The 26,281-nt window shown below is 45.7% G+C and overlaps 1 protein-coding gene across 4 annotated transcripts in view; it reads right to left on the bottom strand.

Moving 5' to 3' along the window:
* The window catches only part of LOC139401782 (unconventional myosin-XVIIIa-like), a 50,765-nt gene extending 38,472 nt beyond the window's left edge, over nucleotides 1-12,293 (bottom strand). The window contains exons 1-6 of one of the 4 annotated variants that reach the window (XM_071145752.1): nucleotides 8,711-9,867; nucleotides 7,441-7,542; nucleotides 7,129-7,191; nucleotides 5,880-5,945; nucleotides 4,266-4,331; nucleotides 1,563-1,650 (exon numbers count right to left, since the gene is read on the bottom strand). In XM_071145752.1, the coding sequence (XP_071001853.1) occupies nucleotides 1,563-1,650; nucleotides 4,266-4,331; nucleotides 5,880-5,945; nucleotides 7,129-7,191; nucleotides 7,441-7,542; nucleotides 8,711-9,664 (1,339 nt within the window). In that variant the 5' untranslated portion in view covers nucleotides 9,665-9,867. Of the gene's footprint in view, nucleotides 1-1,562; nucleotides 1,651-4,265; nucleotides 4,332-5,879; nucleotides 5,946-7,128; nucleotides 7,192-7,440; nucleotides 7,543-8,710; nucleotides 9,868-10,123; nucleotides 10,268-12,250 lie in introns of those variants that run through there. The other 3 variants (XM_071145753.1, XM_071145755.1, XM_071145754.1) reach the window with 3 other exon arrangements.
* Between the last annotated feature and the right edge of the window lie 13,988 nt (nucleotides 12,294-26,281).

Here is a 26,281-nt window from a genome sequence, read left to right as displayed (position 1 = left end):
AAATGTATTCAAACAAAAAAAAACAGAAATACCTTATTTACATAGGTATTCAGTCCATGTGCTATGAGACTCTAAATTGAGCTCAGGGGCATCCTGTTTCCATTAATCATCCTTGAGATGTTGCTACAACTTGATTGAAGTCCACCTGTGGTAAATGATTGGAAAGGCACACACCTGTCTATATAAGATCCCACAGTTGACAGTGTATGTCAGAGCAAAAACCAAGCCATGAGGTCAAAGGAATTGTCCATAGAGCTCCGAGACAGGAGTGTGTCGAGGCACAGATCTGGGGAAGGGTACCAAAACATATCCGCAGCATTGGAGGTCCCCAAGAACACAGTGGCCTCCATCATTCTTAAATGGAAGAAGTTTAGAACCACCAAGACTCCTAGAGCTGCCTGCCAGGCTAAACTGAGCAATAAGGGGAGAAGGGCCTTTGTCAGGGAGGTGACCAAGAACCCGATGGTCACTCTGACAGAGCTCCAGAGTTCCTCTGTGGAGATGGGAGAACCTTCCAGAAGGACAACCATCTCTGCAGCACTCCACCAATCATGTGTTTATGGTAAAGTGGCCAGACGGAAGCCACACCTCAGTAAAAGGCACATGACAGCCAGCTTGGAGTTTGCCAAAAGACACCTAAAGGACTCTGACCATGAGAAACAAGAGTCTCTGGTCTGAAGAAACCAAGATTAAAATATTTGGCCTGAATGCCAAGCGTGATGTCTGGAGGAAACCAGGCATCGCTCATCACCTGGCCAACACCATCCCTACGGTGAAGCATGGTGGTGGCGGGATCATGCTGTAGAGATGTTTTTCAGCAGCAGGGACTGGAAGAATAATCTGGATCGAGGGAAGGATGAACAGAGCAAAGTACAGAGAAATCCTTGATGAAAACCTGCTCCAGAGCACCCAGGACCTTAGACTGGGGTGAAGGTTCACCTTCCAACAGGACAAAGACCCTAAGCACACAGCCAAGACAATGTAGGAGTGGCTCTGAATGAGTGGCCCAGCTGGTGCTCGGACTTGAATCCGATCACACATCTCTGGAGAGACCTGAAAATAGCTGTGCAGCGATGCTCCCCATCCAACCTGACAAAGCTTGAAAGGATCTGCAGAGAAGAATGGGAGAAACTCCCCAAATACAGGTGTGCTAAGCTTGTAGCGTCATATCCAAGAAGACTCGAGGCTGTAATCGCTGCCAAAGTTGCTTCAACAAAGTACTGAGTAAAAGGTCTGAATACTTATGTAAATGTCATATTTCAGTCTTTTAATTTATAAATTTGCAGAAAAAATAAATACATTATTGCTTTGCCATTATGGGGTATTGTGAGTAGATTGATGAGGGGAATTAAACATTTTAGAATATTACTGTAAAGTAACAAAATGTGGAAAAAGTTAAGGGGTCTGAATACTTTCCGAATGCACTGTAGCTTATTGGCTGGAGTGTGCACAGACACGATATCAGGAAAAAACAATAGCATATAGTTTAAAAGCAAGGGTAAAAATTAGCAGGGCCAGAGCTCTGCACCCCTCCTGATCTAAAATGTAAGGCAGGAACTTACCCAGGGAGAAGCCATCCTTGTGAACCAGCCAGACCTTCTCTGAGCCGTACCATGCCTGCTCTGCGGCTATCTGCTCCTCTGTCTTCACCTGGAAGTGATGGTGGAGAAGACAACAGTCACATACACACAGCAGAACAATGACCTTAGGCCAGGTTACCTTTCACAGGGCCTTTCTGTGGCTGCAGTAGCTACCACTCAGCAGTTTTCAACCAAAGAGAGGCTTTAGATTTGAGAGGACATGTGCTCCCTACACACACACACACCTGTTCACATCAATAACATTCACTCATGTGTGTTTAAAGTAGCTGGTTATCAGGCCAGCGTTGAGAGCTTATGTATAGTAGCATTGTAAATAATGGGCTGACAGCGGGCATGCAGAGGACTTGCTAATAGTACATGTGATGAAAGGCAGGGCGCTGGAGAGGCTTCAGTGGAGCAGGCAGAGGACTTGCTAATAGTACATGTGATGAAAGGCAGGGCGCTGGAGAGGCTTCAGTGGAGCAGGCAGAGGACTTGCTAATAGTACATGTGATGAAAGGCAGGGCGCTGGAGAGGCTTCAGTGGAGCAGGCAGAGGACTTGCAAATAGTACATGTGATGAAAGGCAGGGCGCTGGAGAGGCTTCAGTGGAGCAGGCAGAGGACTTGCTAATAGTACATGTGATGAAAGGCAGGGCGCTGGAGAGGCTTTAGTGGAGCAGGCAGAGGACTTGCTAATAGTACATGTGATGAAAGGCAGGGCGCTGGAGAGGCTTCAGTGGAGCAGGCAGAGGACTTGCTAATAGTACATGTGATGAAAGGCAGGGCGCTGGAGAGGCTTCAGTGGAGCAGGCAGAGGACTTGCTAATAGTGCATTTGATGAAAGGCAGGGCGCTGGAGAGGCTTCAGTGGAGCAGGCAGAGGACTTGCAAATAGTACATGTGATGAAAGGGAGGGCGCTGGAGAGGCTTCAGTGGAGCAGGCAGAGGACTTGCTAATAGTACATGTGATGAAAGGCTGGGCGCTGGAGAGGCTTCAGTGGAGCAGGCAGAGGACTTGCTAATAGTACATGTGATGAAAGGCAGGGCGCTGGAGAGGCTTCAGTGGAGCAGGCAGAGGACTTGCTAATAGTACATGTGATGAAAGGCAGGGCGCTGGAGAGGCTTCAGTGGAGCAGGTAGAGGACTTGCAAATAGTACATGTGATGAAAGGCAGGGCGCTGGAGAGGCTTCAGTAGAGCAGGCAGAGATAAAAAGCAGTTAGGATTTGAAGTCCCAGATCACAAATCACAGAAAGCCATTTCTCCAACTCGGCTCAGAGTGTCACCTAGAAATGCCTGACTGCTCTGTGTTACCATGCTTGACCTTCACAAAGTCTCTCACACTCGACTGGACATGTCTGTCTGTCTGTCTGTCTGTCTGTCTGTCTGTCTGCCTGTCTGCCTGTCTGCCTGTCTGTGTGTCTGCCTGTCTGCCTGCCTGTCTGCCTGCCTGTCTGCCTGTCTGCCTGTCTGTCTGTCTGTCTGTCTGCCTGCCTGCCTGTCTGTCTGTGTGTCTGTCTGTGTGTCTGTCTGTCTGTGTGTCTGTCTGTGTGTCTGTCTGTGTGTCTGTCTGTGTAAGAGAGGCAGTGAAATCTGACAGAGAACATGAAGTATCAGTGAACCGAATCTGTACAAAGACACTGTTGGATGCACATCAATGTCACACAGCATGTGGGTGAGGGGAGGGAGGTGTATTAAGAGAATGGATACACGATCCACACAGCACAGCAACACAACACAACACACAGAATGCTAGGGATGGACTGTATCCCGAGGGATGACAACAAGACAATAAAAAGAAAAGAACACACAGATAAAAAAAACGTATGAAATTGACAGAGTGAAATATAGGCCTACATACTGTTATTTTTATAACGCATAATCAGCCACAATCAGATTAAGTTTTTTGCAGCGTCTGTCTCATTGTCTCTTAAATGGAAAACTGACGTCATGCAATGACATCTACATGAGACAAAATGTGATGGAATGATTGATCCTGTGGAATCCACACAACCATGAATCTTAAGTGCCATCGAACAAGTTTATTTAAAAAAATATATAACAATTCTCCCCAATTTCGTGGTATCCAATTGTTAGTAGTTACTATATTGTCTCATCGCTACAACTCCCGTATGGGCTCGGGAGAGACGAAAATCGAAAGCCACGCGTCCTCCGAAACACGACCCAACCAAGCCGCATGGCTACTTAACACAGCGCGCATCCAACCCGGAAGCCGGCCCGCCACAGGAGTCGCTGGTGCGCGATGAGACAAGGATATCCCTACTGGCCAAACCCCTCCCTAACCCGGACAATACTAGGCAAATTGTGCGTCGCCCCACAGACCTCCCGGGCGTGGCCAGCTGCGACAGAGCCTGGGCGCGGGCCCAGAGTCTCTGGTGGCACAGCTAGCACTGCGATGCAGTGCCCTAGACCACTGCGCCACCCGGGAGGCCCCCGAACAAGTTTAATTTTGAGTGCTGATTTTCCCCTGAAATGTTCTAATTAGGTGAAAGAGGGCCAAATGTGCAGGTAGCTTGGCTTTGAGTGTATACTATGCAGTTGTGTTTGGTGGGGGTAAATGAAACACAGCACACAGGGTACACAGCACTTCAGGGGTCAGTGGTGGGAGTGGTGGACGTGGGAGGTGGAGAGGGTGAATTACACACAGGCACAGCAAAGGTCAGACCTTGGGTTGTTGGGCAGCGGCGTGAGACACCTGAAGGATGGCCACGGGATCCTTGTCTACCTGTCCCTGGAGGACGACAGGCGTGAGGGAAGGAGAAGTGGTCAAAGGTCATAGTTAGAGTTGAGTTACAGTGGAAAGATGGGTAGCAATCCACCAAACAACACAAAACATCATGTCCAGTATGTCATCATCCCTCATAATCATGAGCTGCTGGAATGGAGAGATGTACAGCGCCATCAGAAAGTATTCAGACCCCTTGACTTATTCCACATTTTGATACATTACAGCCTTATTCTAAAATCTATTCAATAGTTTTCCCCCTCATCAATCTACACAGAATACCCCATAATGACAAAGCAAAAACAGGTTTTTGAAATGTTTGCTAATTTATTAAAAATAAAAAAAGACTGAAATATCACATTGACATAAGTATTCAGACCCTTTACTCAGTACTTTGTTGAAGTACTTTTGGCAGCAAATACAGCATCGAGTCTTCTTGGGTATGACGCTACAAGCTTGGAACACCTGTATTTGGTGAGTTTCTCCCATTCTTCTCTGCAGATTCTCTCAAGCTCTGTCAGGTTGGATGGGGAGCATCGCTGCACAGCTATTTTCAAGTCTCTCCAGATGTTCGATCGGGTTCAAGTCCAGGCTCTTGCAAGGCCATTCAAGGACATTCTGAGACTTGTCCCGAAGCCACTCCTGCGTTGTCTTGGCTGTGTGCTTAGGGTCATTGTCCTGTTAGAAGGTGAACCTTCACCCCAGTCGGAGGTCCTGAGTGCTTTGGAGCAGGTTTTCATCAAGGATATTCTCAAGGATATATGCTGCCACCACCATGCTTCACCGTAGGGATGCCAGGTTTCTTCTAGACGTGACGCTTGGCATTCAGGCCAAAGAGTTCAATCTTGGTTTCATCAGACCAGAGAATCTTGTTTAACTAACTCATCCTTCATTATTCTCTGAAGTTTCGTTTAGAGTTTTGAGACAAATGTAAAAACATTATCAGATATCATCAAGCCAGTGTTTACCATTTAAAGTAACGAGAACATTATGTAAGTTATCAGGGTCAAGACCAGGGAGGGATGGGAAGAAAAAACTGCGGGATGGCAAAGAACAAGGAGAGGTCAGGCTCTATGTCTGTGAGATGAGCTAATGCATCATGACACATCATGTCATAAAGGGGAGACAGAGAGAGCAACGAGACAGGAACACCTGCCAGTCATAAATCACACACACTGCCATTCACTCACACTGCGACTGCACACCACACGGGGCAAACAAACATGTGGCACATCTTAATCAGGGGACTATTCCACTGCCATGCTACTGACAAAACAAAAAATGCACTGGTTTGGTTTGTCAGTTTCCATACAGGTCAAAGTCTGTTTGATTTCCCTGGAGGCATCTAGACACTATCACCGTTTAATACCGGCTTTGTTCCAAAAACAAATGAGGAAGGGAAAACACCAAGCACCATTACAGATGAACCTTACATAGACAGGCAGGGTGAGAGAGGGGAAAGTTAGAAGAGGAATCTAGGCTTACATTCCAACGTGCCACATGAGCACACACTTCAACCAGGTCGCCAGAGGGGACCCCTGGGGGTTACAGTACCTGAGGGGGGTTTGGGGCTGGGGCAGGACAAAGGGTCGGGGCCGAGGCACAAACTGCCGGCTCCAGCTAGCCATACAACAGCCACAGATAGAAACAGCCAAGCACCATTTAGAAAGAAAGAGGTAGAGGGAGAGAGAGAAATGGAGAGAGAGAAAGAAAAAGACAAAGGAAGAGAAAAATATGAAAAACGTATAAATATAAAACATGAATTGACAAATCCAGTGAAAGTTGACAGGTGACAAAACAATAATGTCAACAGAAAGCAGCATAGACATAAACAGTCAGTTAGTTGAATGAATAGTGAACATGAGAACGCAGTAACCCAGTCATGCATGGATATGGTTGCCTGACGACTCAAATTGTATTATTCCGCTGCTCTACATTCGCTACATACACAGGTACAAACAAACACACATACAAACACACATAAAAGACACACTATACACACACCTGGATTGTGTGTTGTAGTAGACTAGTGGCCTGAGGGAACACACACATATATATTGTCAAATCTGTTGTATTTGCATTATGATGTATATTACTGCCTTCATTTTTGCTGGACCCCAGGCAGAGTAGATGCTGCCTTGGCAAAAGTTAACGGGGATCCATAATACATACAAAATAGAGTTTGACTGCCATGAATGAAGTAATATGTAGTGAAAATGAGAGGGTTGTACAAAACAAAGTCATCAGCGATTGGACCATTTCTAGCTCATCAGTGTATTCTAGCCAACACAAGTTTTCAAAGTGCTTTACCCATGTGTGTTCTGGCTCTGGCCCAATCCATCGGTTTCTGGGACCAATCAGAAGGGTTAGAATGTGTTTGCGTTCTAGAAATCGTTGGGGAGGCACTCAGATGCAAACTAATTGTGGAGAAGAAACTAATGCCCGTGGCGTTGCATTTGGCCAGAGTAAGGTGTTTGGGTAGCCAGGCAATGGATATGGCCCATATTAGTAAATCTGTACTTTTAATTAAATGTGCCTGAAAGGAAAATGACAAATTACTATTAGCTATGAAGATAAAGATTGAACATCCAGTGAAGAAAGTAAAAAGAGAATGAGCGATAGAGAGCATGATAGGTTGTTAACGGAAAAGAAATAAGCACCTCTAAATTCTTTATTGGAATGTTAATTAATGTGTCCTGTTAAAATGAATAAAGGAAAGTAAAGATTAAAAAAGTGAAAGAGGAGAAGCATGTATCTAGGCAGTCCAGATGGGGAGAGACAAGGAGCGAAGGTGGGTCTTTACAGGCGCACTGAAGATCCTGTCCAGGAGTCTCTGAGCCTCTTCAGTGGGACTGAGCGGCGCCTCCTGGAGGTCAGACCATCAACAAGTTGAGCTATGAAACTAGGCTATCAAAGCGCAATATTCTAGCAGACCACATTCAACACTGTTTCATCGACAACAGAAATGCATTCAGGTTTTTTCACGCTGTGAGATGTTCACTAGATGCCATGACAATCCTTAAGTCACACACACACACTTGGTTACAATACCTCACTTCCACAGCATAGCAACAGTGAACTGAGTGAATGCTGTGGGGCACACCAGCAAACACACCTTTTGGGTTATGGTTGGGGTATTCTTTGATGAAACGGTTGATGACTTGTTCTGCGGTGAAGCCTTCTCAATAGGAACAGAGGACAGGGGAGAGGCTACCACCTTCCAATGGTACACACAGATACATCCACGCCGTAATGTACACACACATACAAGTAGTCCATAAGATAAAGAAATTATACAACCATGTTGAACAAACTCACAACAAGCCATGCTCTAGATGTCCAGCGTCTAGCTAAGATAGTGAGCAAATCATCAGTAGAGGGATACAAAAGCCCACTTGGATGTGAAATCATTCAGATCTCAATGCACAGGGGGAAGCCAAGCAAAACTATAACTAGCTTGGGTAACAATACACAAGAAAACTTTACCCTTAAACAACTATAGCAAACTCAGATAGCCACAGTAGCAGTCAAAGCCAGCTTGTGGTCGGCTAGCCAAGTAAACAAAGACCCTGAGAGGCTGGTAATTGCCAAAACTCAGCGAGAATCCAGCAAAAAGACCAAACCTTTTTAACATATCTGGCATCTGCAAAATGTGTAGACAGTTCTCTTATCCCAACGCCTGCCATGCTGGCTGCAGCGGGGCTTTGAACTCTTCTCCCAGAAAGACAAAGTCACTATCAATAATTATCTCTGCGGGTCTCCGTGGAACTCCAGGCCACAGCGACAGAACATTCCACCCCAATACGCTTTTTCCTCCTTTGGATACACCCCCCTCCCCCCAGGCTAACTTCAATAAACAAGGCTTCCAAGCTGCAGATGACAGCAGGGTCTCTTGGGTTGAGGCAGTCGGATAAAATAGCTACTGAACTTGTTGTTTTTCTGGAAGCTGTCTCAGCAGCCCTGGCGTCTTAGAGGAGAGACATGTGAGGAAGGAGAGCTGTGTGAGACAGGCTCCATCCCCCAAGAGAAACTCAGAGAAATATGGAGCTGGTATCAGAGCAGTGAATGCAACAAAAGCTTCAGCCCCATGAGACTGCACCCTTTAACAAACTGAGAAACACTGACTTTGTGCAAATGAGAAAGTTCTGGAGAAACAAACAAGTTCAATAGGGAGTTGAGTCCATCATCGTGGCCCCAAAAATGGAGCCTTAACTCTGCTAACAAGTGGAGAACTCAACAAGATAAGTGAAGTTAGTTAAAATACCCCCCCGCACACACACACACACACACAAAAACTCAGTTATCATGGAGATGCAAAGAGTGCTTTCTGTGCGATTAACATCCGTTTTTTCGAGTGGTCCATGCAGTGAGGACAGTAAGCCTACCTCAAGCTTCTTCACGGTTGGCAGTTTGGGGGGCGGGATCAACGCCGGTGGTGGAGAGAGGGCACTCGCCTTGGGAATGATAAAGGCGGGAGGAGGGGAGAGAGGCAAGACCTTTGGAGGAGTAGGGGAGAGAGGCGAGACCTTGGAGACTGGGACGAACCCTGCAGGAGGAGTACTGGGGGAGGACTTAGAGGTGGGAAAGGATGCTGAAGGGGGAGTGACAGGGGAGTATTTAGAAGAGGGGATAAAACCAGCAGGTGGGGAAAGGGGGGTATATTTTGATGCTGATATTAACCCGGCAGGTGGGGAAATGGGGGCTGATTTTAGTGGTGGGATAAAGCATGATGTGGGAATGGCTGGGGAGGATTTGGGGGCTGCAGTGGAAACTGAAGGACTAACAGCAGTAGATTTTGGTGCTGGTACATACCCTACTGGAGGGGAAAGGGTGGCTGATTTTGGTGCTGGTACAAACCCTACTGGAGGGGAAAGGGTGGCTGATTTTGGTGCTGGTACAAACCCTACTGGAGGGGAAAGGGTGGCTGATTTTGGTGCTGGTACATACCCATTTGGTTGGCAAAGGGGGGATGATTTTGGTGCTGGTACAAACCCAGCAGGTGGGGAAAGGGAGGCTGAGTTTGGTAGTGGGGTGAAACCTGCAGGAGGGGAGAGCGGGGAAGGCTTTGGGGCAGGGATGAAGCCTGCGGGGGAAGACCTGGAGGAAACCGAGATCAAATTAGAAGCCATAGGATGAACTTTAGCAGGTACAGCCGACACAGGAGTCTTATCCTCCTGTTTTGAAACTGGGCCGACATTAGAGATAGATTTAATCTCAACCAATTTAGGGCCTTCTTTTTTCTCTCTTTTCACTGCTTCCTCTTGTTCTTTTTCAGACGGCTCATCCATGCGTGTGCGAGGGCGGTTCCTGGTCCTCCCGCGGACCATGAGGTTGGCCATCCCTGCTGATATATCGTCCTTCTCCTCCGTCTTGATGGTATCGTGCTTGAAAGAGAACAGTGGTACCTTTGGGACCTTGGGCACAGATGTTGGCGCTTGCGATGGCACCAATTTAGGAGGTTCAGGGGCAGGTTTAGTAGGCTCAGGAGCTGGAGCATCCTCCTCTTCTGCAGGTAGTGCCTTCCGCACCACTTGACACACCACCTTCACTACCTTCTTGCGGGTAAGGCTCGGATCATCGTTGTCCAGGTCTGGCTGTCTGGCACCTCCATTGGCAGAGTTCCCATTGACGGCACTGACGTTAACGGATCCGTTGGGCTTGCTGTTTCCGTTCAGCACAGGCTCAGGGCTAATTGTGGAAGTTCTGCGTGGGTCAGGGCTCCTGAAGTGCTGTGCTGGCGCCTGGATCGGAGACACTAGACTTTTGAAGCGTTCAGGGACCTTTACAGCCCTGCGTACCCTGGGTGGTGAGGGACTCCTGACCCTGACCCCGGGATGTGTCTTGGCTGGCTCAGGGCTTTTGGTGCAGAGTAGGCCCCTGCTAGGCTCCAGACTGGGCACGGACTGGGAGCGGCTACTCATACTGCCACTGTCGCTGTCTGACTACTCACACAACAGGGAGGGAGAGAGCAGAGCAGCAAGACATGTGAGAAACTAGAACAGACAAAGTAAACTCACACAGTTTATCTTAAAGCATATGCAAACTCCACTTTGGTTACTAAACCAAAAACTTAATCTGAGCAGTCATGTGTTTGTCTGGATCGTCTGATACTGTATGTATGGTTGACCAAAGAGATCACAGGTCCTGTTTGCTCTCCTGGACACGTGTGCTGTTATGCTCACCCAACTGCCACATGCCTGCCCAGGTTCTGAAATAGAACAGGGTGGGTTGATACGAGAGGTGGAGGGTGGGCGTTTCAGACTGAGATAACAGAGGTGTCTATGGGTGCTGACTTGGCCCCCTTTCTGCACTACAGCACCTCACTTCTAATAGCAGATCTAATGACACACACACACACACACACACACACACAAACAACATCTTCGCTCAGCTGCAAGAAAATCCTGCTATATCACTCAAACACACACACCTGTGCTGAATCCTTCTCCCAGCTGCATATCACACACTAACACACTGTCCTCCCTGACCTCACTCTCCACGCTACTGAGCACCGTGCCAATGACACTCATTCTTATCTCTCTAGTATCTCTCTAGTATTATCTCTAGTATCTCTCTAGTATTTCAAGCTTGAATTATCCCTGCCGTCCTACAGGCCTTATGATAACCCAACACACTGCACTGCTTCCACAGACGGAGCCTACCTCCACCTAAGTGGTTAACCGACACTTATGGAGGTCGACAACACTTGATTGCAATAATAACCTGCTTTAGTGTTTCATCTTCCCTTCCTCCTATGCTCCAGTCGCTATAGTACCTGAAATGGCTCCATGGCACCCAGAGGGGGCTTAGCTGTGGTTCCCCCCAGACAGGAGGCTGAATGATGGGAATGCAGCCTGTGGGATACCGGAAGGCTGGTGATCAAGGCCTGGTTCCCTGCTGGCTCTCTACTGTTCTTCTGTCTCTCTCCCTGTCTGCACTGCTGCAGAGTAAGTGTTAAAAACACTGTGTGAGCTCTCAGACAGAGGTCAACTGTGGTTCTCCATCTAACCAAGCTGGAAATGTGGAATATATTCATCAACTCTTGAGGGACAATAAAAGTTGACAAGAAACATACTTGTTTATTATCAAAACCAATAGCCTTCATCAGGCTGTCTGAAACACGTTGGTTTTAATTATAAAGTATTGTCCCCCAAGAGTTGCTGAATATCTTTCATATTTGTGCGTGTGTTGCATATTATATCGCCACGCGGCCCTCAAACTGCCTGTCTGTTAATCTTTAGGCTACATTGAGATATGGCTGCAATTTCCACATCGAGGCTACAGATTATTCAGGAAAAAACTATGTCATTTGAAAAGAAGGCATTATACTATTTACACAGCAATTACAGACACCGCACACAGCGCTGATCCCGGTTTGTTCTGAAATTAAAAAGTGGAACTGTCTGCGACATTACATCCAGAATAGAAAAATAACTACAATCTCCCACGCTGTGCCTCTTTTCACATCGACTTGTTAGTAACGGTCTCCTATGGTGGCGAGAAAGACTAGTCTGGTGTCAGGAGCTACCAGGGTGTGTCTGGTTCCAATGGCTCAGTTGGTTGAAGCACAGTGCTGCTAGCAAACCTCCAGGTAAGAGACCAGTGATGTGACAGGCACATCTCAATAGTCTGATGTGGCTTCCTCTCCTCAGCTGTAAGGATACCATAATGGACTCCAATTCCCAGAAACCTATGATCCCTTTAGTCACATACTCTCAGATTCCTGATTAAGCCTACTGCAGGGCTATTTCAATTCCGGTCCTGGAGGGCCAAAACACTTCTGTTCTTTGTTTCTACTTGGCAGTTAATTGCACTCACCTGGTGTCCCAGGTCTTAATCAGTCCATGGTTAGAGAGGATGAAAAGTGTTTCTATATAGCCCTGCTCTAGAGCTTCACAACATGAGAACAATATCAGTCAACTTACACCCTGATTTGATATCTTGGAGCCTGGTGGTCTGACCTCTTCTTTGACCTAAAGGGTTTGGTAAGACAAGGAACTAAGGTCAAAACCTACGACACTTTGAAGTAGTGGTCACTTGCCAGGGGTACTTGCAGGAAACACTCCCCTCACTGCACAACATGCAAAACACACACCATGCCGCAAACCTGGATGTACACTATGTGGAAGAGCTATCTACCACATGGTGTCCTTTTAAAAGTGAAAGTTAATATTATTCAGACCCTAAGCTGTAGCCACATTAATTTGGCCAGTTTCTATGTAATAGTGACACATGAGAACTACAAGACCTGTGTCACAGCCGTTGAAAGAAGAGGACCAAGGCGCAGAGGGGTGAGCGTACATTTTCTTTTTATTAGAAAAGACGCCGAACAAAACAATAAACACTACAAAACAAACCGTGTGCCATAAACAAAGCCAACTTCCCACAAAGACAGGTGGGAAAGGGGCTACCTAAGTATGGTTCTCAATCAGAGACAACGATAGACGGCTGTCCCTGATTGAGAACCCTACCAGGCCAAAACTTTGGGTAACAGTTTGGGGACGCATCAGTTTACTGTGGAGCTACATAATGTGTTGTGATGGTCAAACAAAATAAAATCAAAAGCCAGCTTGGCAGTCAGAGCTCCCCTAGAATAAAGTATTTGAAGCGATATCACAGAGCTCGTCATTCTGCCAAAGCAAATTACTCCAGTCAAGGTTTTTACATGGTGAGTCAAACACTGACATTGGATCATGCATATGATGACAACGGTTACTTTTAGCACACTGTCAGAAAACCACAGCAGAGGCATGGCTGTCAGACCGCAAACTTTCAACGACGTGACACTCTCAAGCCCCAAAATGGACGCTTAGTGGAGGTGTGATACAGGCAGGGCACACATTTCACTAGGCCCAGACATCAACGTAACCCACCCCATGTCCCCACACCAATGTAACCCGCCCCGTGTCCCCACATCAACGTAACCCGCCACGTGTCCCCACATCAACGTAACCCGCCCCGTGTCCCCCACATCAACGTAACCCGCCCCGTGTCCCCACACCAACGTAATCGGCCACGTGTCCCCACACCAACATAACCCGCCCCGTGTCCCCACACCAACGTAACCCGCCCCATGTCCCCACACCAACGTAACCCGCCCATGTCCCCACACCAACGTAACCCGCCCCGTGTCCCCCACATCAACGTAACCCACCCCATGTCCCCACATCAACGTAACCCACCCATGTCCCCACACCAACGTAACCCGCCCCGTGTCCCCCACATCAACGTAACCCGCCCCATGTCCCCACACCAACGTAACCCGCCCCATGTCCCCCACATCAACGTAACCCACCCCGTGTCCCCCACATCAACGTAACCCACCCCGTGTCCCCCACACCAACGTAACCCACCCATGTCCCCACACCAACGTAACCCGCCCCATGTCCCCCACATCAACGTAACCCGCCCCATGTCCCCCACACCAACGTAACCCGCCCCATGTCCCCCACATCAACGTAACCCACCCCGTGTCCCCCACATCAACGTAACCCACCCCGTGTCCCCCACACCAACGTAACCCACCCATGTCCCCACACCAACGTAACCCGCCCCATGTCCCCCACATCAACGTAACCCGCCCCATGTCCCCACACCAACGTAACCCGCCCATGTCCCCACACCAACGTAACCCGCCCCGTGTCCCCCACATCAACGTAACCCACCCCATGTCCCCACATCAACGTAACCCACCCATGTCCCCACACCAACGTAACCCGCCCCGTGTCCCCCACATCAACGTAACCCGCCCCATGTCCCCACACCAACGTAACCCGCCCCATGTCCCCCACATCAACGTAACCCACCCCGTGTCCCCCACATCAACGTAACCCACCCCGTGTCCCCCACACCAACGTAACCCACCCATGTCCCCACACCAACGTAACCCGCCCCATGTCCCCCACATCAACGTAACCCGCCCCATGTCCCCCACACCAACGTAACCCGCCCCATGTCCCCACATCAACGTGCTGTGAGAAAAACTGAACAGGACTTCCCTTTTGCTCCCAGAAGGAAAAGCGTGATGAGAATGCCATGTTGACTGCGCTGATGTCATGAGCTGTGCTGGATGAGGGGGGACAAGGGGGAGAGCAGGAATGGAGAGAAGAGCTGGACAGACGGACGGACAGTTGGATGGAAGGGTAGATCTTCACAATAGAGGCCAAAATCACTGGATCTTCACTCTAGGGGCCGCAACCAGTGGGATAGTGGAAGGACGTGTCGCAGGAAGTGAGGTGAACAAGTCTAGTGTGCAAAGAAAAGAAAGAGGAGAGGGGGAGGGACAAAAGAGGGATAAGAGCTCTCCTAAAGATACCCAAACATACATAGCTACATACATGAACATACTGTACACAGAACCAAGACCCAACCATTCAGTTATGATTGACAAGTGATTTGTGGAAATGTTGACCTCATGACAGTAAAAAACAAACAGAACACCATTATAGCAATACCTACATATGACCTTTGGGATATTTCCCCCCCAGAACAGAGCGCTTTAGTGGGGGTCAGTCAGTCTGAAGACTGGCTCCGGCTCTCCAAGCACAGGCTCTAATGTGTCTATAATAGGGGGGTTTTGTTGAGTTCTGCTGCTTATCTGTGGACACTGGGAAGGCTCGGCCAGGCAAGGGCCCGGGAGACAGGACAGGGCGTTTTTTTAGGAGGAGCCATGTGGGCATAACGCCTCAGAGGCCAACATCAGGTTGGATAGCCAGGTTGACTCTCTGGTTCCCTCTGAACACACACACACACACACACACACACACAACTGTGCATACATATAAACACTATTTACAAACACACAGACCAATAAAATTGTATTTGATCTATCTCCGGATATAGCATGGTGACTGACACTCTGGAAAATGTGACTCAGCCACTGTTTTGGGCACCAGTGGACGTAGCTAATAACCACAGAACAAAGCCGTATTGACAATACTGAAACAATGCAGTAAAGAGACAGGCCTATGCCCAGAGATAATGAAAGCTGAGGAACAGACCTATAGTCTATTACTATCCCAGTGCTGGCTTGCTTCTGAAGCTAAGCAGTGTCAGTCCTGGTCAGTCCCTAGATGAGAGATCAGATGCTGCTGGAAGTGGTGTTGGAGGGCCAGTAGGAGGCATGCTTTCCACAAAAGACTGTGGGTCAGCATTGCTAATAGCATAGTTCACTATACCAACACACAATGAAGAGTTAACGTGGCTTTTCCAACAGAGGCGAGAGTCAAAGACACAAAGGCTCCATTCAACTTCTGCCCAATCTGCCTATAACAGTCAGTTCCAGACAGCTACCATCACAGCCTTCCTGGCAGACACACTCCTTTCACTTCTATTATTACACTATTCTACTGGCACATATGCTAGAGCACACAGATCAAACCAAATTAACCAAGTTGCTTTGGCTAACACTACACCAAGGCTCAGGCAACAGGCTGTTAGCATAGCTAGCTAGCATCTCCAGAGCCACAATGGCTCCCCTTAGCTGAGCCTGAGCTCAGTTGCAGTGAGAGATAGCGAGCCCCCCTAACTGTCAGCCCTAAAAATAGTGTTACCAGCCAGGCCCCTGGCAGAGACAGTCACACAGTCCACAGATTCCTCCACAAAAGGCCTTACCCTTTCCACCAACAATCCTGGAACCACGGCTCCTCCTTTACCTGCTGTCCTCTGTGAAGGTGATTAGTGTAGTTCGGTTTGGTAGATCCAATCCTTCCCTGACCGAAATACGCCCTTAAAACGGCGTTGGCGGTAACGGAAGTTCAACCCAGAGTTAGTAGTGTGTGAGAAAGAGCTGAGATAGCCGGCGGACTCACGTCACGTCACACAGGGCACAGGCTGGGGAGAGGAGCCCCCTGATAGGCTGACTATTCTAAGAGAGACAAGGAGTGGACAGCTGTCATGATACCAGGGTCCAGAAAGCTACAAATAGCCCCCCAGAACCAGCACTGCTGCCACTAATGCCGCCCCTGGTTCCCTGGCTAGCCCCCCACCCTACCCCCAAGAATTCAGGCCAACTAGCAGCACTCTCTCTCTCATTCCCTTTCTCTCATGGAGGTTGCTGTCTCCTCAGCTGCTCCGTGGGGACCCCTGTGAAGTCAGTCAGTGTGTGTGTGTGTGTGTGTATCAAATCTCTGTTGTGAATATGAGGAGTGATGGATGTCTGATAATGGTAGTGTAATAAAGTGTTTTGTTGTTTTTAGACAGTCTACTGTGAGCGTGTGTACTACATACCTGAAGGTACACTACTAAAATAAAGGTTAAATGCATAATAAAGGTGCATGTGTGTTTTGATATTGAGGGAAGTCCTTTCTCCTGTGTGCAGGTCTGTGTGAGGCTGGGAGTGGCAGAACGAAATGCAGAAAAGGAGGGGAAACGGAGGAGAAAACCAGAAGCGCTATGACATGGGGCACAGGAAATGACACGGTGCTTGGTGCCTCCCTCACTCTCACACCAGGGAGGAAGCATGCTGTAGTGCACACTGGGAACAACATTAGGCATCAATCCTCACACATTCTCTCTCTCTCTCTCTCTCTCTCTCTCTCGATGAGGGGAACTGTAATAAACAGTCAACAAGTAAACAAACAGTGGTGCAGTGTCACTAAGGGAAGAGGCACAGAATACCATATTGATACAATCCTAAAGGCACATAAATCAATGCTATTATCTACTCATAACCTGGTAACAAAACAAGACCTTGGGCCACTTAATATAATATCTGAACTATTTCTCAATATCCTACTATTCTCAATGTTATATCACTAAACACCAGTAGAGGGCAACACTTCCTATTCAAGGCCTTGTAAATGTATACACCTCCTTCACATAGCCACTAGAGGGAGTAAGAACACTAAATATAAACCAGCCTGTACGTTGTGTGACAGAGCAGCAGCACAAAGACAAAGAGCTGATTTTTCACCAATCGAAACAAACTGACAAAAATCCAAGTCATGTTACAAATGCTTTGTAACAGTAAGACAAGGCTAGGCTAGGCTGTTATCCAGTTAGCTGTGTGTGGAGTGAGCTGAGGGGAATCTGGGCAGATGAGTGTTGAACTGTATACTGGACAGGCGTAGCCTGCAGTGCTGAGGCAGAGTTGTTCTAGAAGCTGGCCAGAGAGGTGTAGTTGGATGAAGGGTGGGAACTGCTGCACAAGGCTAATTTTAGAACGTGGAGCATGGTAATACAGTGATGTAACTGAGTTAGTGTGTGTGGTAGCATGCATGCTCACTACTACATGTGCAAAATGTGCATGCAGTGTGTGTGTGTGTGTGTCTACTTGTCTGCTGTGTATAACACATGTATTAATGCATAATAACCTTATAGATCAGTGGTACAATATAGTACAGATAGACCTATCTGATTTCATGACATGATCATTGTAACAGTAACTAGAAGTTGTTCCAAAGAACACTGATGATAAGAGAGACAGAGCGGTCTGGGAAGTGTGTCTGTTGGATGCTGTGTGTGACGGCGCTCCCATCCCTCTGTACGAATGGCAAACAGTAGGATCCAAGAGGAATGTAAGGTATGAGTTTGTCAGCAGGGAAGAACAGGAACAACATGCTGCCTCTGACACGCACACAGAATGTCCAACCCCCTCTACACTCAACTGCATGGTATTCAACACAATATTCACAGTACCCACAGGGGAAACAATGCCCTACATTTCGCAACACATTTTCATTGAAAACACAAAATCTGGGTTACATTTGATTAAAATTCCTGTCAATTCAGGTCCCCCCTCCGGACAAATTCCATGTCGCCCAATTCAATTGACAGGAATGTAAAATGAATTGACCCATGCTCTGGTAACACACACACACACACACACACACACACACACACACACACACACACACACACACACACACACACACACACACACACACACACACACACACACACACACACACACACACACACACACACACACACACACACACACACACACACACACACACACACACACACACACACACACACACACACACACACACACACACACTTCCTCCCTAATCCCTAGTCTTCCAGGTTGATTGGTGTGTATGAACCAGGATGTGAGTGCTTCTGTAATACTGTGACCATCTACTGCCCAGGCCTGTTGACAGGAGAAGCTATCTTATCTAGGAAGGGTATTAGGGGAATATCACAAGTCATTGAGGAATCAGCCCTCTCAAATCAGTGCCAAGCACACTCCCTGTTCATATAGTGAACATGTTATGGCAGCAAGGTCTTTGCTTCTAAACACATTGATTACTTCTAGCCTCGGAGCTGTAGTCATTAATTCCACTGACTCAAACAGGATAATATCTCCCATTCATTTTGAGGACTGCTTTTGGTTAAACTGTCATAGAAGATCGCATCTTCACGATATGTGTAGTCTTCCAACGCTGTAGGTCAGTTGTGTAACATGGTCATAATAACACAGTCCTCCAGGACGAGTATACATCCCTGGCTGCTAACAATGACTGATGTTCCCTGAGGGAGAAACCCAGTGATTAAGCCAGTTGTCTGTCATCAGACATGTCCTGGCCAGCCTCTACATGGCACCCATCATACACAGCCTAATACAACTGAGGACAAAATATCATATCAAAATCATTTCCTTATTTTTTACTGTATGGCGGTATTTTACAGTATTTCTGCATTCTAATTGTTTATTACTCAACCAAACTAGAACAAAACTGAAAGTGAAGTGGTCTAATTTGTAGAGCTTTGATTTAAAACTGTATCAACATATCGTTATAGACGGGATTGTAATGATCCATACCGTTATGTGGATCCATACCGGTATACCTTAACAGACAATACATCGCCCAGTCATTACACACGACCTCTAGCCCAAATCCTCTATCATCACACACATAACGCGTCTTTTACATCACAACAGAAAAAGAGACATGCACACAAAGTATGCATAAGCCCACAAACACACGCTGTTGTTTGTTTCAGGTTTCGTTTTTTGTCCTTAAACACTCATAGAAAGAATAGCCACAGCCAATAGGGTAGTTAATAAGGCACAATAATACCCATTACAGTATTCAGAGGAAAACCATTAGCTCAGCACAAACACATTTGACATGTTTAGTCATTTGCAGATGGTCTTATTCAGAGTGACTTACAGTAGTGAGTTCATACTGGTCCCCCCATGGGAATGAAACCCACAGCCCTGGTGTTGCAAGCACCATGCTCTACCAACTGAGCCACACGGGACTGCACGCACACACACAAAATCTGTCTTGAACAGTCCTCATCGAGACCATGACGGTACAGTATGTTCACAATAGAGCTCACCATCTGTCAGCCAAGACAAAACTTATTTTTTCTTTTTCACCTTTATTTAACCAGGTAGGCTAGTTGAGAACAAGTTCTCATTTGCAACTGCGACCTGGCCAAGATAAAGCATAGCAATTCGACACATACAACAACACAGAGTTACACATGGAATAAACAAAACAAACAAAACAAACAAAACATAGAACAAAATAAAACAAAAAGTCTATATACAGTGAGTGAAAATGAGGTAAGATAAGGGAGTTAAAAACTTCTTAGGGCTGACATCCCGTTAACAGGATCGATATGACAACAGTCAGTGAAAGTGTAGGGCGCCAAATTCAAAACAACAGAAATCTCATAATTAAAATTCCTCAAGCATACAAGTATCTTATACCATTTTAAAGGTAATCTTGTTGTTAATCCCACCAAAGTGTCCGATTTCAAATAGACTTTACAGTGAAAGCACCACAAATGATTATGTTAGGTCAGAGCCAAGTCAGAAAAACACAGCCATTTTTCCAGCCAAAGAGAGGAGTCACAAAAAGCACAAATAGAGATAAAGTTAACCTCTCTAGGGTAGGGGGCAGCATTCTGAATTTTGGATGAAAAGCATGCCCAAAATAAACGGCCTGCTACTCGGGCCCAGAAGATATGATATGCATATAACTGGTAGATTTGGATAGAAAACACTCTAAAGTTTCCAAAACTGTTAAAATAGTGTCTGTGAGTATAACAGAACTGATTTAGCAGGCGAAAACCTGAGAAAAATCCATTCAGGAAGTAGTTTTTTTGTTTGTTTTGTAGTTTTCTATTCAATGCCATTACAGTATCCATTGACTTAGGACTCCATTTGCAGTTCCTATGCCTTCCACTAGATGTCAACGGTCTTTATAAATAGTTTTAGGCTTTCTTATAAATGAGGGAGTAAGACCAGTCTGAACGAGTGAACCCTAACGTGACGCAGAGTCTTTTCAGGCGCATGTGCATTTCTTGTTTACCTTTTATATTGACAATGTTATTGTCCGGTTGAAATGTTATAGATCATTTAGGCTAAAAAAACTACCTGAGGATTGAATATAAACATCGTTTGACATGTTTCTATGAACTTTACGGATACAATTTGGATTTTTTGTCTGATTGTTTTGACTGCGTTTGAGCCTGTGGATTATTGAAGAAGGTTTTAGGATATAAAGAGACTTCATCGAACAAAAGGAACATTTATTGAGTAAATGAATGTCTTCTGATTGCCACCATATGAAGATCATCAAAGGTAAGGGATTCATTTTATCTCTATTTCTGAGTTTTGCAACGCTTCTGCTTGGCTGGTTACTGTTTGTAATAATTTGTCAACTGGGCTATGTTTTGGGCTAGGTATGTTCTGGGCTAGGTATGCTTTTGCCAAAAAGCATTTTATAAATATGACACTGTGGTTGGTTTAACAACAAGTTAATCTTTAAACATATGTAAAATATGTTTTGTTTTCAGAATTTTTATAATGAGCATTTCTGTAATTGAATTTGGCGCTCTGCAACCTCACTGGATGTTGGCCAGATGGGCACATACCCAAGAGAGGTTAATCACTAACCGATGATCTTCATCAGATGACACTCATAGGACTTCATGTTACACAATACATGTATGTTTTGTTCGGTAAAGTTCATATTTATATAAAAAAATCTCAGTATACAATGGGCGAGTTATGTTCAGTAGTTCCAAAAACATCCGGTCAATTTGCAGAGAGCCACATCAATTTACAGGAATACTCATCATAAATGTGGATGAAAATACAAGTGTTATACATGGAATTTAAAATATACTACTCCTTAATGCAACTGTTGTGTCAGATTTCAAAAAAGCTTTACAGAAAAAGCAAACCATGCTATAATCTGAGAACAGTGCTCAGAGAACAAATACATATATGTGCCATGTTGGAGTCAACAGAAGTCAGAAATAACATTATAAATATTCACTTACCTTTGATGATCTTCATCAGAATGCACTCCCAGGAATCCCAGGTCCACAATCCCAGGTCCACAATAAATGTTTGAAAACTCACAAAGCGCGTTCACTAGTTGCAGACGAAATGTCAAAAAGTTATTGTCAAACGATGTATGGAATCAATCTTTAGGATGTTTTTAACATAAATCTTCAATAATATTCCAACCGGAGAATTCCTTTGTCTTCAGAAAAGCAAAGGAACGGGAGATACCTCTCATGTGAAATGTGCATGACCAGCGCGTGACTGCTGCCAGACCTCTGACTCATTCCTCTCTCATTCGGTCCCACTTCACAGTAGAAGACTCAAACAAGTTTCTAAAGACGGTTGACATCTAGTGAAAACCTTAGGAAGTGCAAGATGACCACTGTAACTTCAATAGGGGCTGAGTTGAAAATCGACCAACCTTAGATTTCCCACTTCCTGGTTGGAATTTCTCTCAGGTTTTTGCCTGCCATATGAGTTCTGTTATACTCACAGACATCATTCAAACAGTTTTAGAAACTTCAGTGTTTTAAAAAAATCAAATACTAATAATAATATGCATATATTAGCAACTGGGACTGAGGAGCAGGCAGTTTACTCTGGGCACCTTTTCATCCAAGCTATTCAATACTGCCCCTGCAGCCATTTAAGGCAATAAATAGGCCATGGTGGCGAAGTAATTATAATACAGCAATTAATCACTGGAATGGTAGATGTGCAGAAGATGAATGTGCAAGTAGAGATACTGGGGTGCAAAGGAGCGAGATAAATAAATAAATACTGTATGGGGATGAGTTAGGTATATAGATGGGCTGTTTACAGATGGGCTATGTACAGGTGCAGTGATCTGTGATCACAATAGAGCATCCTCCCTTGTTCAACCCCTCCCTGTAATGATACCAGCCTGGAGGAGAAGGTAACTACGGGCTCTTGAAGCCCACTCTGGCTAGGGCTGCTTGTTTAGCTAATGTACGGGGCCTTTAGCTTAGCAAAGAGCCCCCCCCCTCCCCATTCCTCAGTCTCTCCATCTCACACAGGGTTCATACAGACAGTGGCAAGTCAAATTCAAGGACTTTCAAGGACTTTTTCAAGCAGTAATATTTATTTTCAAGGACCATCAATTTCAAATAGTTCCTATTAAGCAATTGTTTCTAGTCGCCAACAGATATATCGTGACCAACAGTATATCGTCACAACCTCATGAAAAAAAAACGAACTTACTATTCATCACTACCTTACACGTTCTACTCAATAATATGTATTTCAATACTTATTTACTACTACATACATGAGTGGTAAGTCAGGACTGATGATGTTGACTGATTTCCTTATATGAACTGCAACTCAGTAAAATCTTTGAAATTGTTGCATGTTGCATGTATATTGCTGTCCAGTGTACATTATATTAAATTGTCTTTATATTTAAATTGTCTTTATACTGTATTTCACCAATATTTGGGTCCAACGGGCTGTCCCAACACATAATGACATGAAAGTGAATTCTGACAGTGTAAAAGGCCCTTAGTTGTCTCTAGAATGCTGTATTCTACACCCATTTGAAGAGAAACAAGTTATTATTAATGTCTCTCAGGGGACCCTATTTACATTTTAGGGGACCCCACATGGGTCCCGGACCCCAAGTTTGGGAACCATTGTACTACTACCCTCTCTCCCTGCTTGCATCAATGCTTCCTCTCTCTGTGTATCTCCTTTGCCTCCTTCATTGCAGCCTGACTCACCACTGTCTGTCTCACTACTCTCTATAAAGAAAATGTATTTTGTTATGAGAACTTATAGTAGCCCATCTTTTGATTATAGCTAGCTTAATTTCAGTCAACTGATCCTGCTGAGATAAGGCTCCGTTCAACGTTAGCATGTATTCATCACTACCTTACTTCTAGCCAGCTAGTTATAGCTAGCTACCTGGCTAATAGCCAGAGCCCTTGAGCTACATAGCTAGCTACACATCTGACTGAAATATCAGCGACTATTACCAGTTGTACACTCATTCTCCAAGAGTCAGGAGGGGTTTGTTTGGTGGATGTCTGTTGACACAGCAGGAGTCAAGAGATCTTAAAATAATTCCCACTGTCAACAGCATCTCTGCTACTTGCCAATTTAAGTCCGGGCTGAGGTAATTTGTTTCACCTCTCAGCCTATGTCGTGGGCGGCCGTGACCAGGAGACCCATGAGGCATGACCCAGCGTCATCTGGGTTAGGGGAGGGTTTGGACAGCTAGGATTTCCTTGCCCCATTGCGCTCTAGCAACTCCATGTGGCAGGCCGGGCGCCTGCAAGCTGACTTCGGTCGCTAGCTGGACTGTGTTTCCTCCAGCACATTGTTATGGCTGGTTTCCGGGTTAAGTGAGCACTGTGTCAAGAAGCAGTACGGCTTGGCATGGTCGTGTTTCAGAGGACTGCCCAAATGCCCACATTTCTAATCCCATATAAAACAAATGTTGAAGTGAACAAAAAATCTAATGGCAGCAAAAGCTTCTTATATTCTACATTCCAATGTATTGAGCAGTCTGTGCCCTTACTATCATAAACACAGTTGATGACTTTGTACACTTCCCTGTTCATGTTAAGAGTTCCAACGTGCCTCAAATCCACATGACAGTGAGTCCATTAGAAAGTATGTACTGTACATCAGCACTACTAATTCATAGGAGTACACTGCATTAGAGCTGAGCCCAAATACTTTCACTCGGGGCCCTATGTATGTGCAATGGTTATGCAGACATGCAGGCAGACGTCTGGTGAGACTTTGTTGCGTGGTGCCGCGTGGAGAGAGACCACGGCTGACCGGGCTCCACCCGCCATGTCTCCACTGTGCTCCATGGTGACAGATCTAGGTCACTGTCTCTATCTATCTCTCTCACACACACACACAAACACAAGTCCCAACCCTCTCCCCACATGAGGCTGGACGAGCACACAACAAGGCTCTTTGCCCGCCAGGGTGAACACACAAAGCCTGCCTGATCAGAGCAGGGCAAAGGCAAGTCAACCTGTCAAAACACACATCAATCATGCCATTACACAACCTTGGCATTTAACCTTGACTTAACATTTAACACCATTTAACCCTCTACTTCTTTTGTTTACATACAACCATGGGCTATATTCTTTTAAAACTGGTAATGGCTGTCTGGGACACTCAGTTAAGACAAAGAATATATTGTTCAGTAAGTAAAGTAGCCTATGGTATTATACTGCCCTCTAGTCTAGGAGAATAGTACAAAACAGGCAGTCTAGGACACCCACAGTTAATGACAAAGCTCTGCTGACCAGTGCTCCTCAGTTGGAGATAAATCTCACCTCACATGGTTTGGTCAGCTGGTCGATCTCTAAGGTATTCCTAGTCGATCACCAAACATTTATGTAAAAAAAAAAGAGACTATTTTGTTGTATTTGTTTCACGCTGTTGGCGGTTGGTGCACTCGATTCAGCAGTCCTAGCTCCGGGAAGGCAGTGTTCCCATGTTGAACCATTTCATGTGTCTGACAGTAGAACTCCCTCTACCTGGCAGGCCAAGAGCAAATCAAGAGCACCTATAGGTATACCGCTAGCCAATCAAATAGCTCAGATCACCATGTCTGCACAAGTTTGCTCGAGCCATAGGCGTAGAATGTAGAAAGAAGCCTCGAACACACAGCAAAGTTGATACTATGAGATCTCAAAACTTAAAACCATGAGTAGAGAGAGACTCAACGAATAAAGCAAAGAGCTGCTGTTTTTATGAGTAAGTTCATGTTAAGTTGTTACTCAGCATGGTCAACACTTCGTTCAACACTGTTATAAGCCATAAAGTGTTTGATCTCCCTACTTCCACTCACACTAGAAAACAGCACTGCAGCTGTAATGAATGACTACAGCAAAGTGTTCCGATAAACTGGCGTTGTTATTATTAGCAGCTTGTGTCTTTTTTCATATCAAGGAATATTTCACTTTCTCTGGTCATAGGAGCAACAACATGAATTTGTGCATGAGGCAGAAATAATGCAGTGCGACTTGAGTTTCGCCATCAGCTGGAAGACTGTGTCCCCTTTCCTCAGCGGAGGGACGGTGAGTCGGGTGAGAAGCAGCCTCAACGCTACTCTCTCCCTCCCCTCAGACTGACCATCAGATGCAGGCCTTCAGTCCAGTAAAAAAATACAAATGTGTTTAAATCCCTGTTAGTGAGCATTTCTCCTTTGCCAAGATAATCCACCCACCTAACAGGTGTGGCATATCAAAAAGATGATTAAATAACCTGACAGGTGCACCATGTGCCCTCCCAGGCCCACCCATGGCTGTGCCCCTGCCCAGTCATGCAAAATCAATAGAATTGGGGATAATGAATTTATTTCAATTGACTGATTTCCTTATATAAAGTTTAACTCAGTAAAATCATTTCAAATTGTTGCACGTTGGGTTTATATTTTTGTTCAGTATATATACATACACAGTCCCTCAGCTCTGCCTCACAAGTAACACAACAAATGATGTATTACCAGTGTGATCATATACCTACATTTTGTTTATAATTTGAAAATGGTCTGAGAAGCACAACATTGTCAGTGCAATTCAAGCAGAGCCCATATGCAGTGATAACGTATTGGGACTATAGCCTACTGCACAAAACCTCATTGCAACATAAATGTTTTTCATTTGGTTAGTGTTGCATAAGCTTATGGTTTTAAGTCATGTTTAAAAAAAAA

This window comes from Oncorhynchus clarkii, unplaced genomic scaffold (genome assembly GCF_045791955.1).
Source record: "Oncorhynchus clarkii lewisi isolate Uvic-CL-2024 unplaced genomic scaffold, UVic_Ocla_1.0 unplaced_contig_12270_pilon_pilon, whole genome shotgun sequence".
Taxonomy (NCBI): domain Eukaryota; kingdom Metazoa; phylum Chordata; class Actinopteri; order Salmoniformes; family Salmonidae; genus Oncorhynchus; species Oncorhynchus clarkii.
This window is presented reverse-complemented; position numbering and strand designations above follow the sequence as displayed.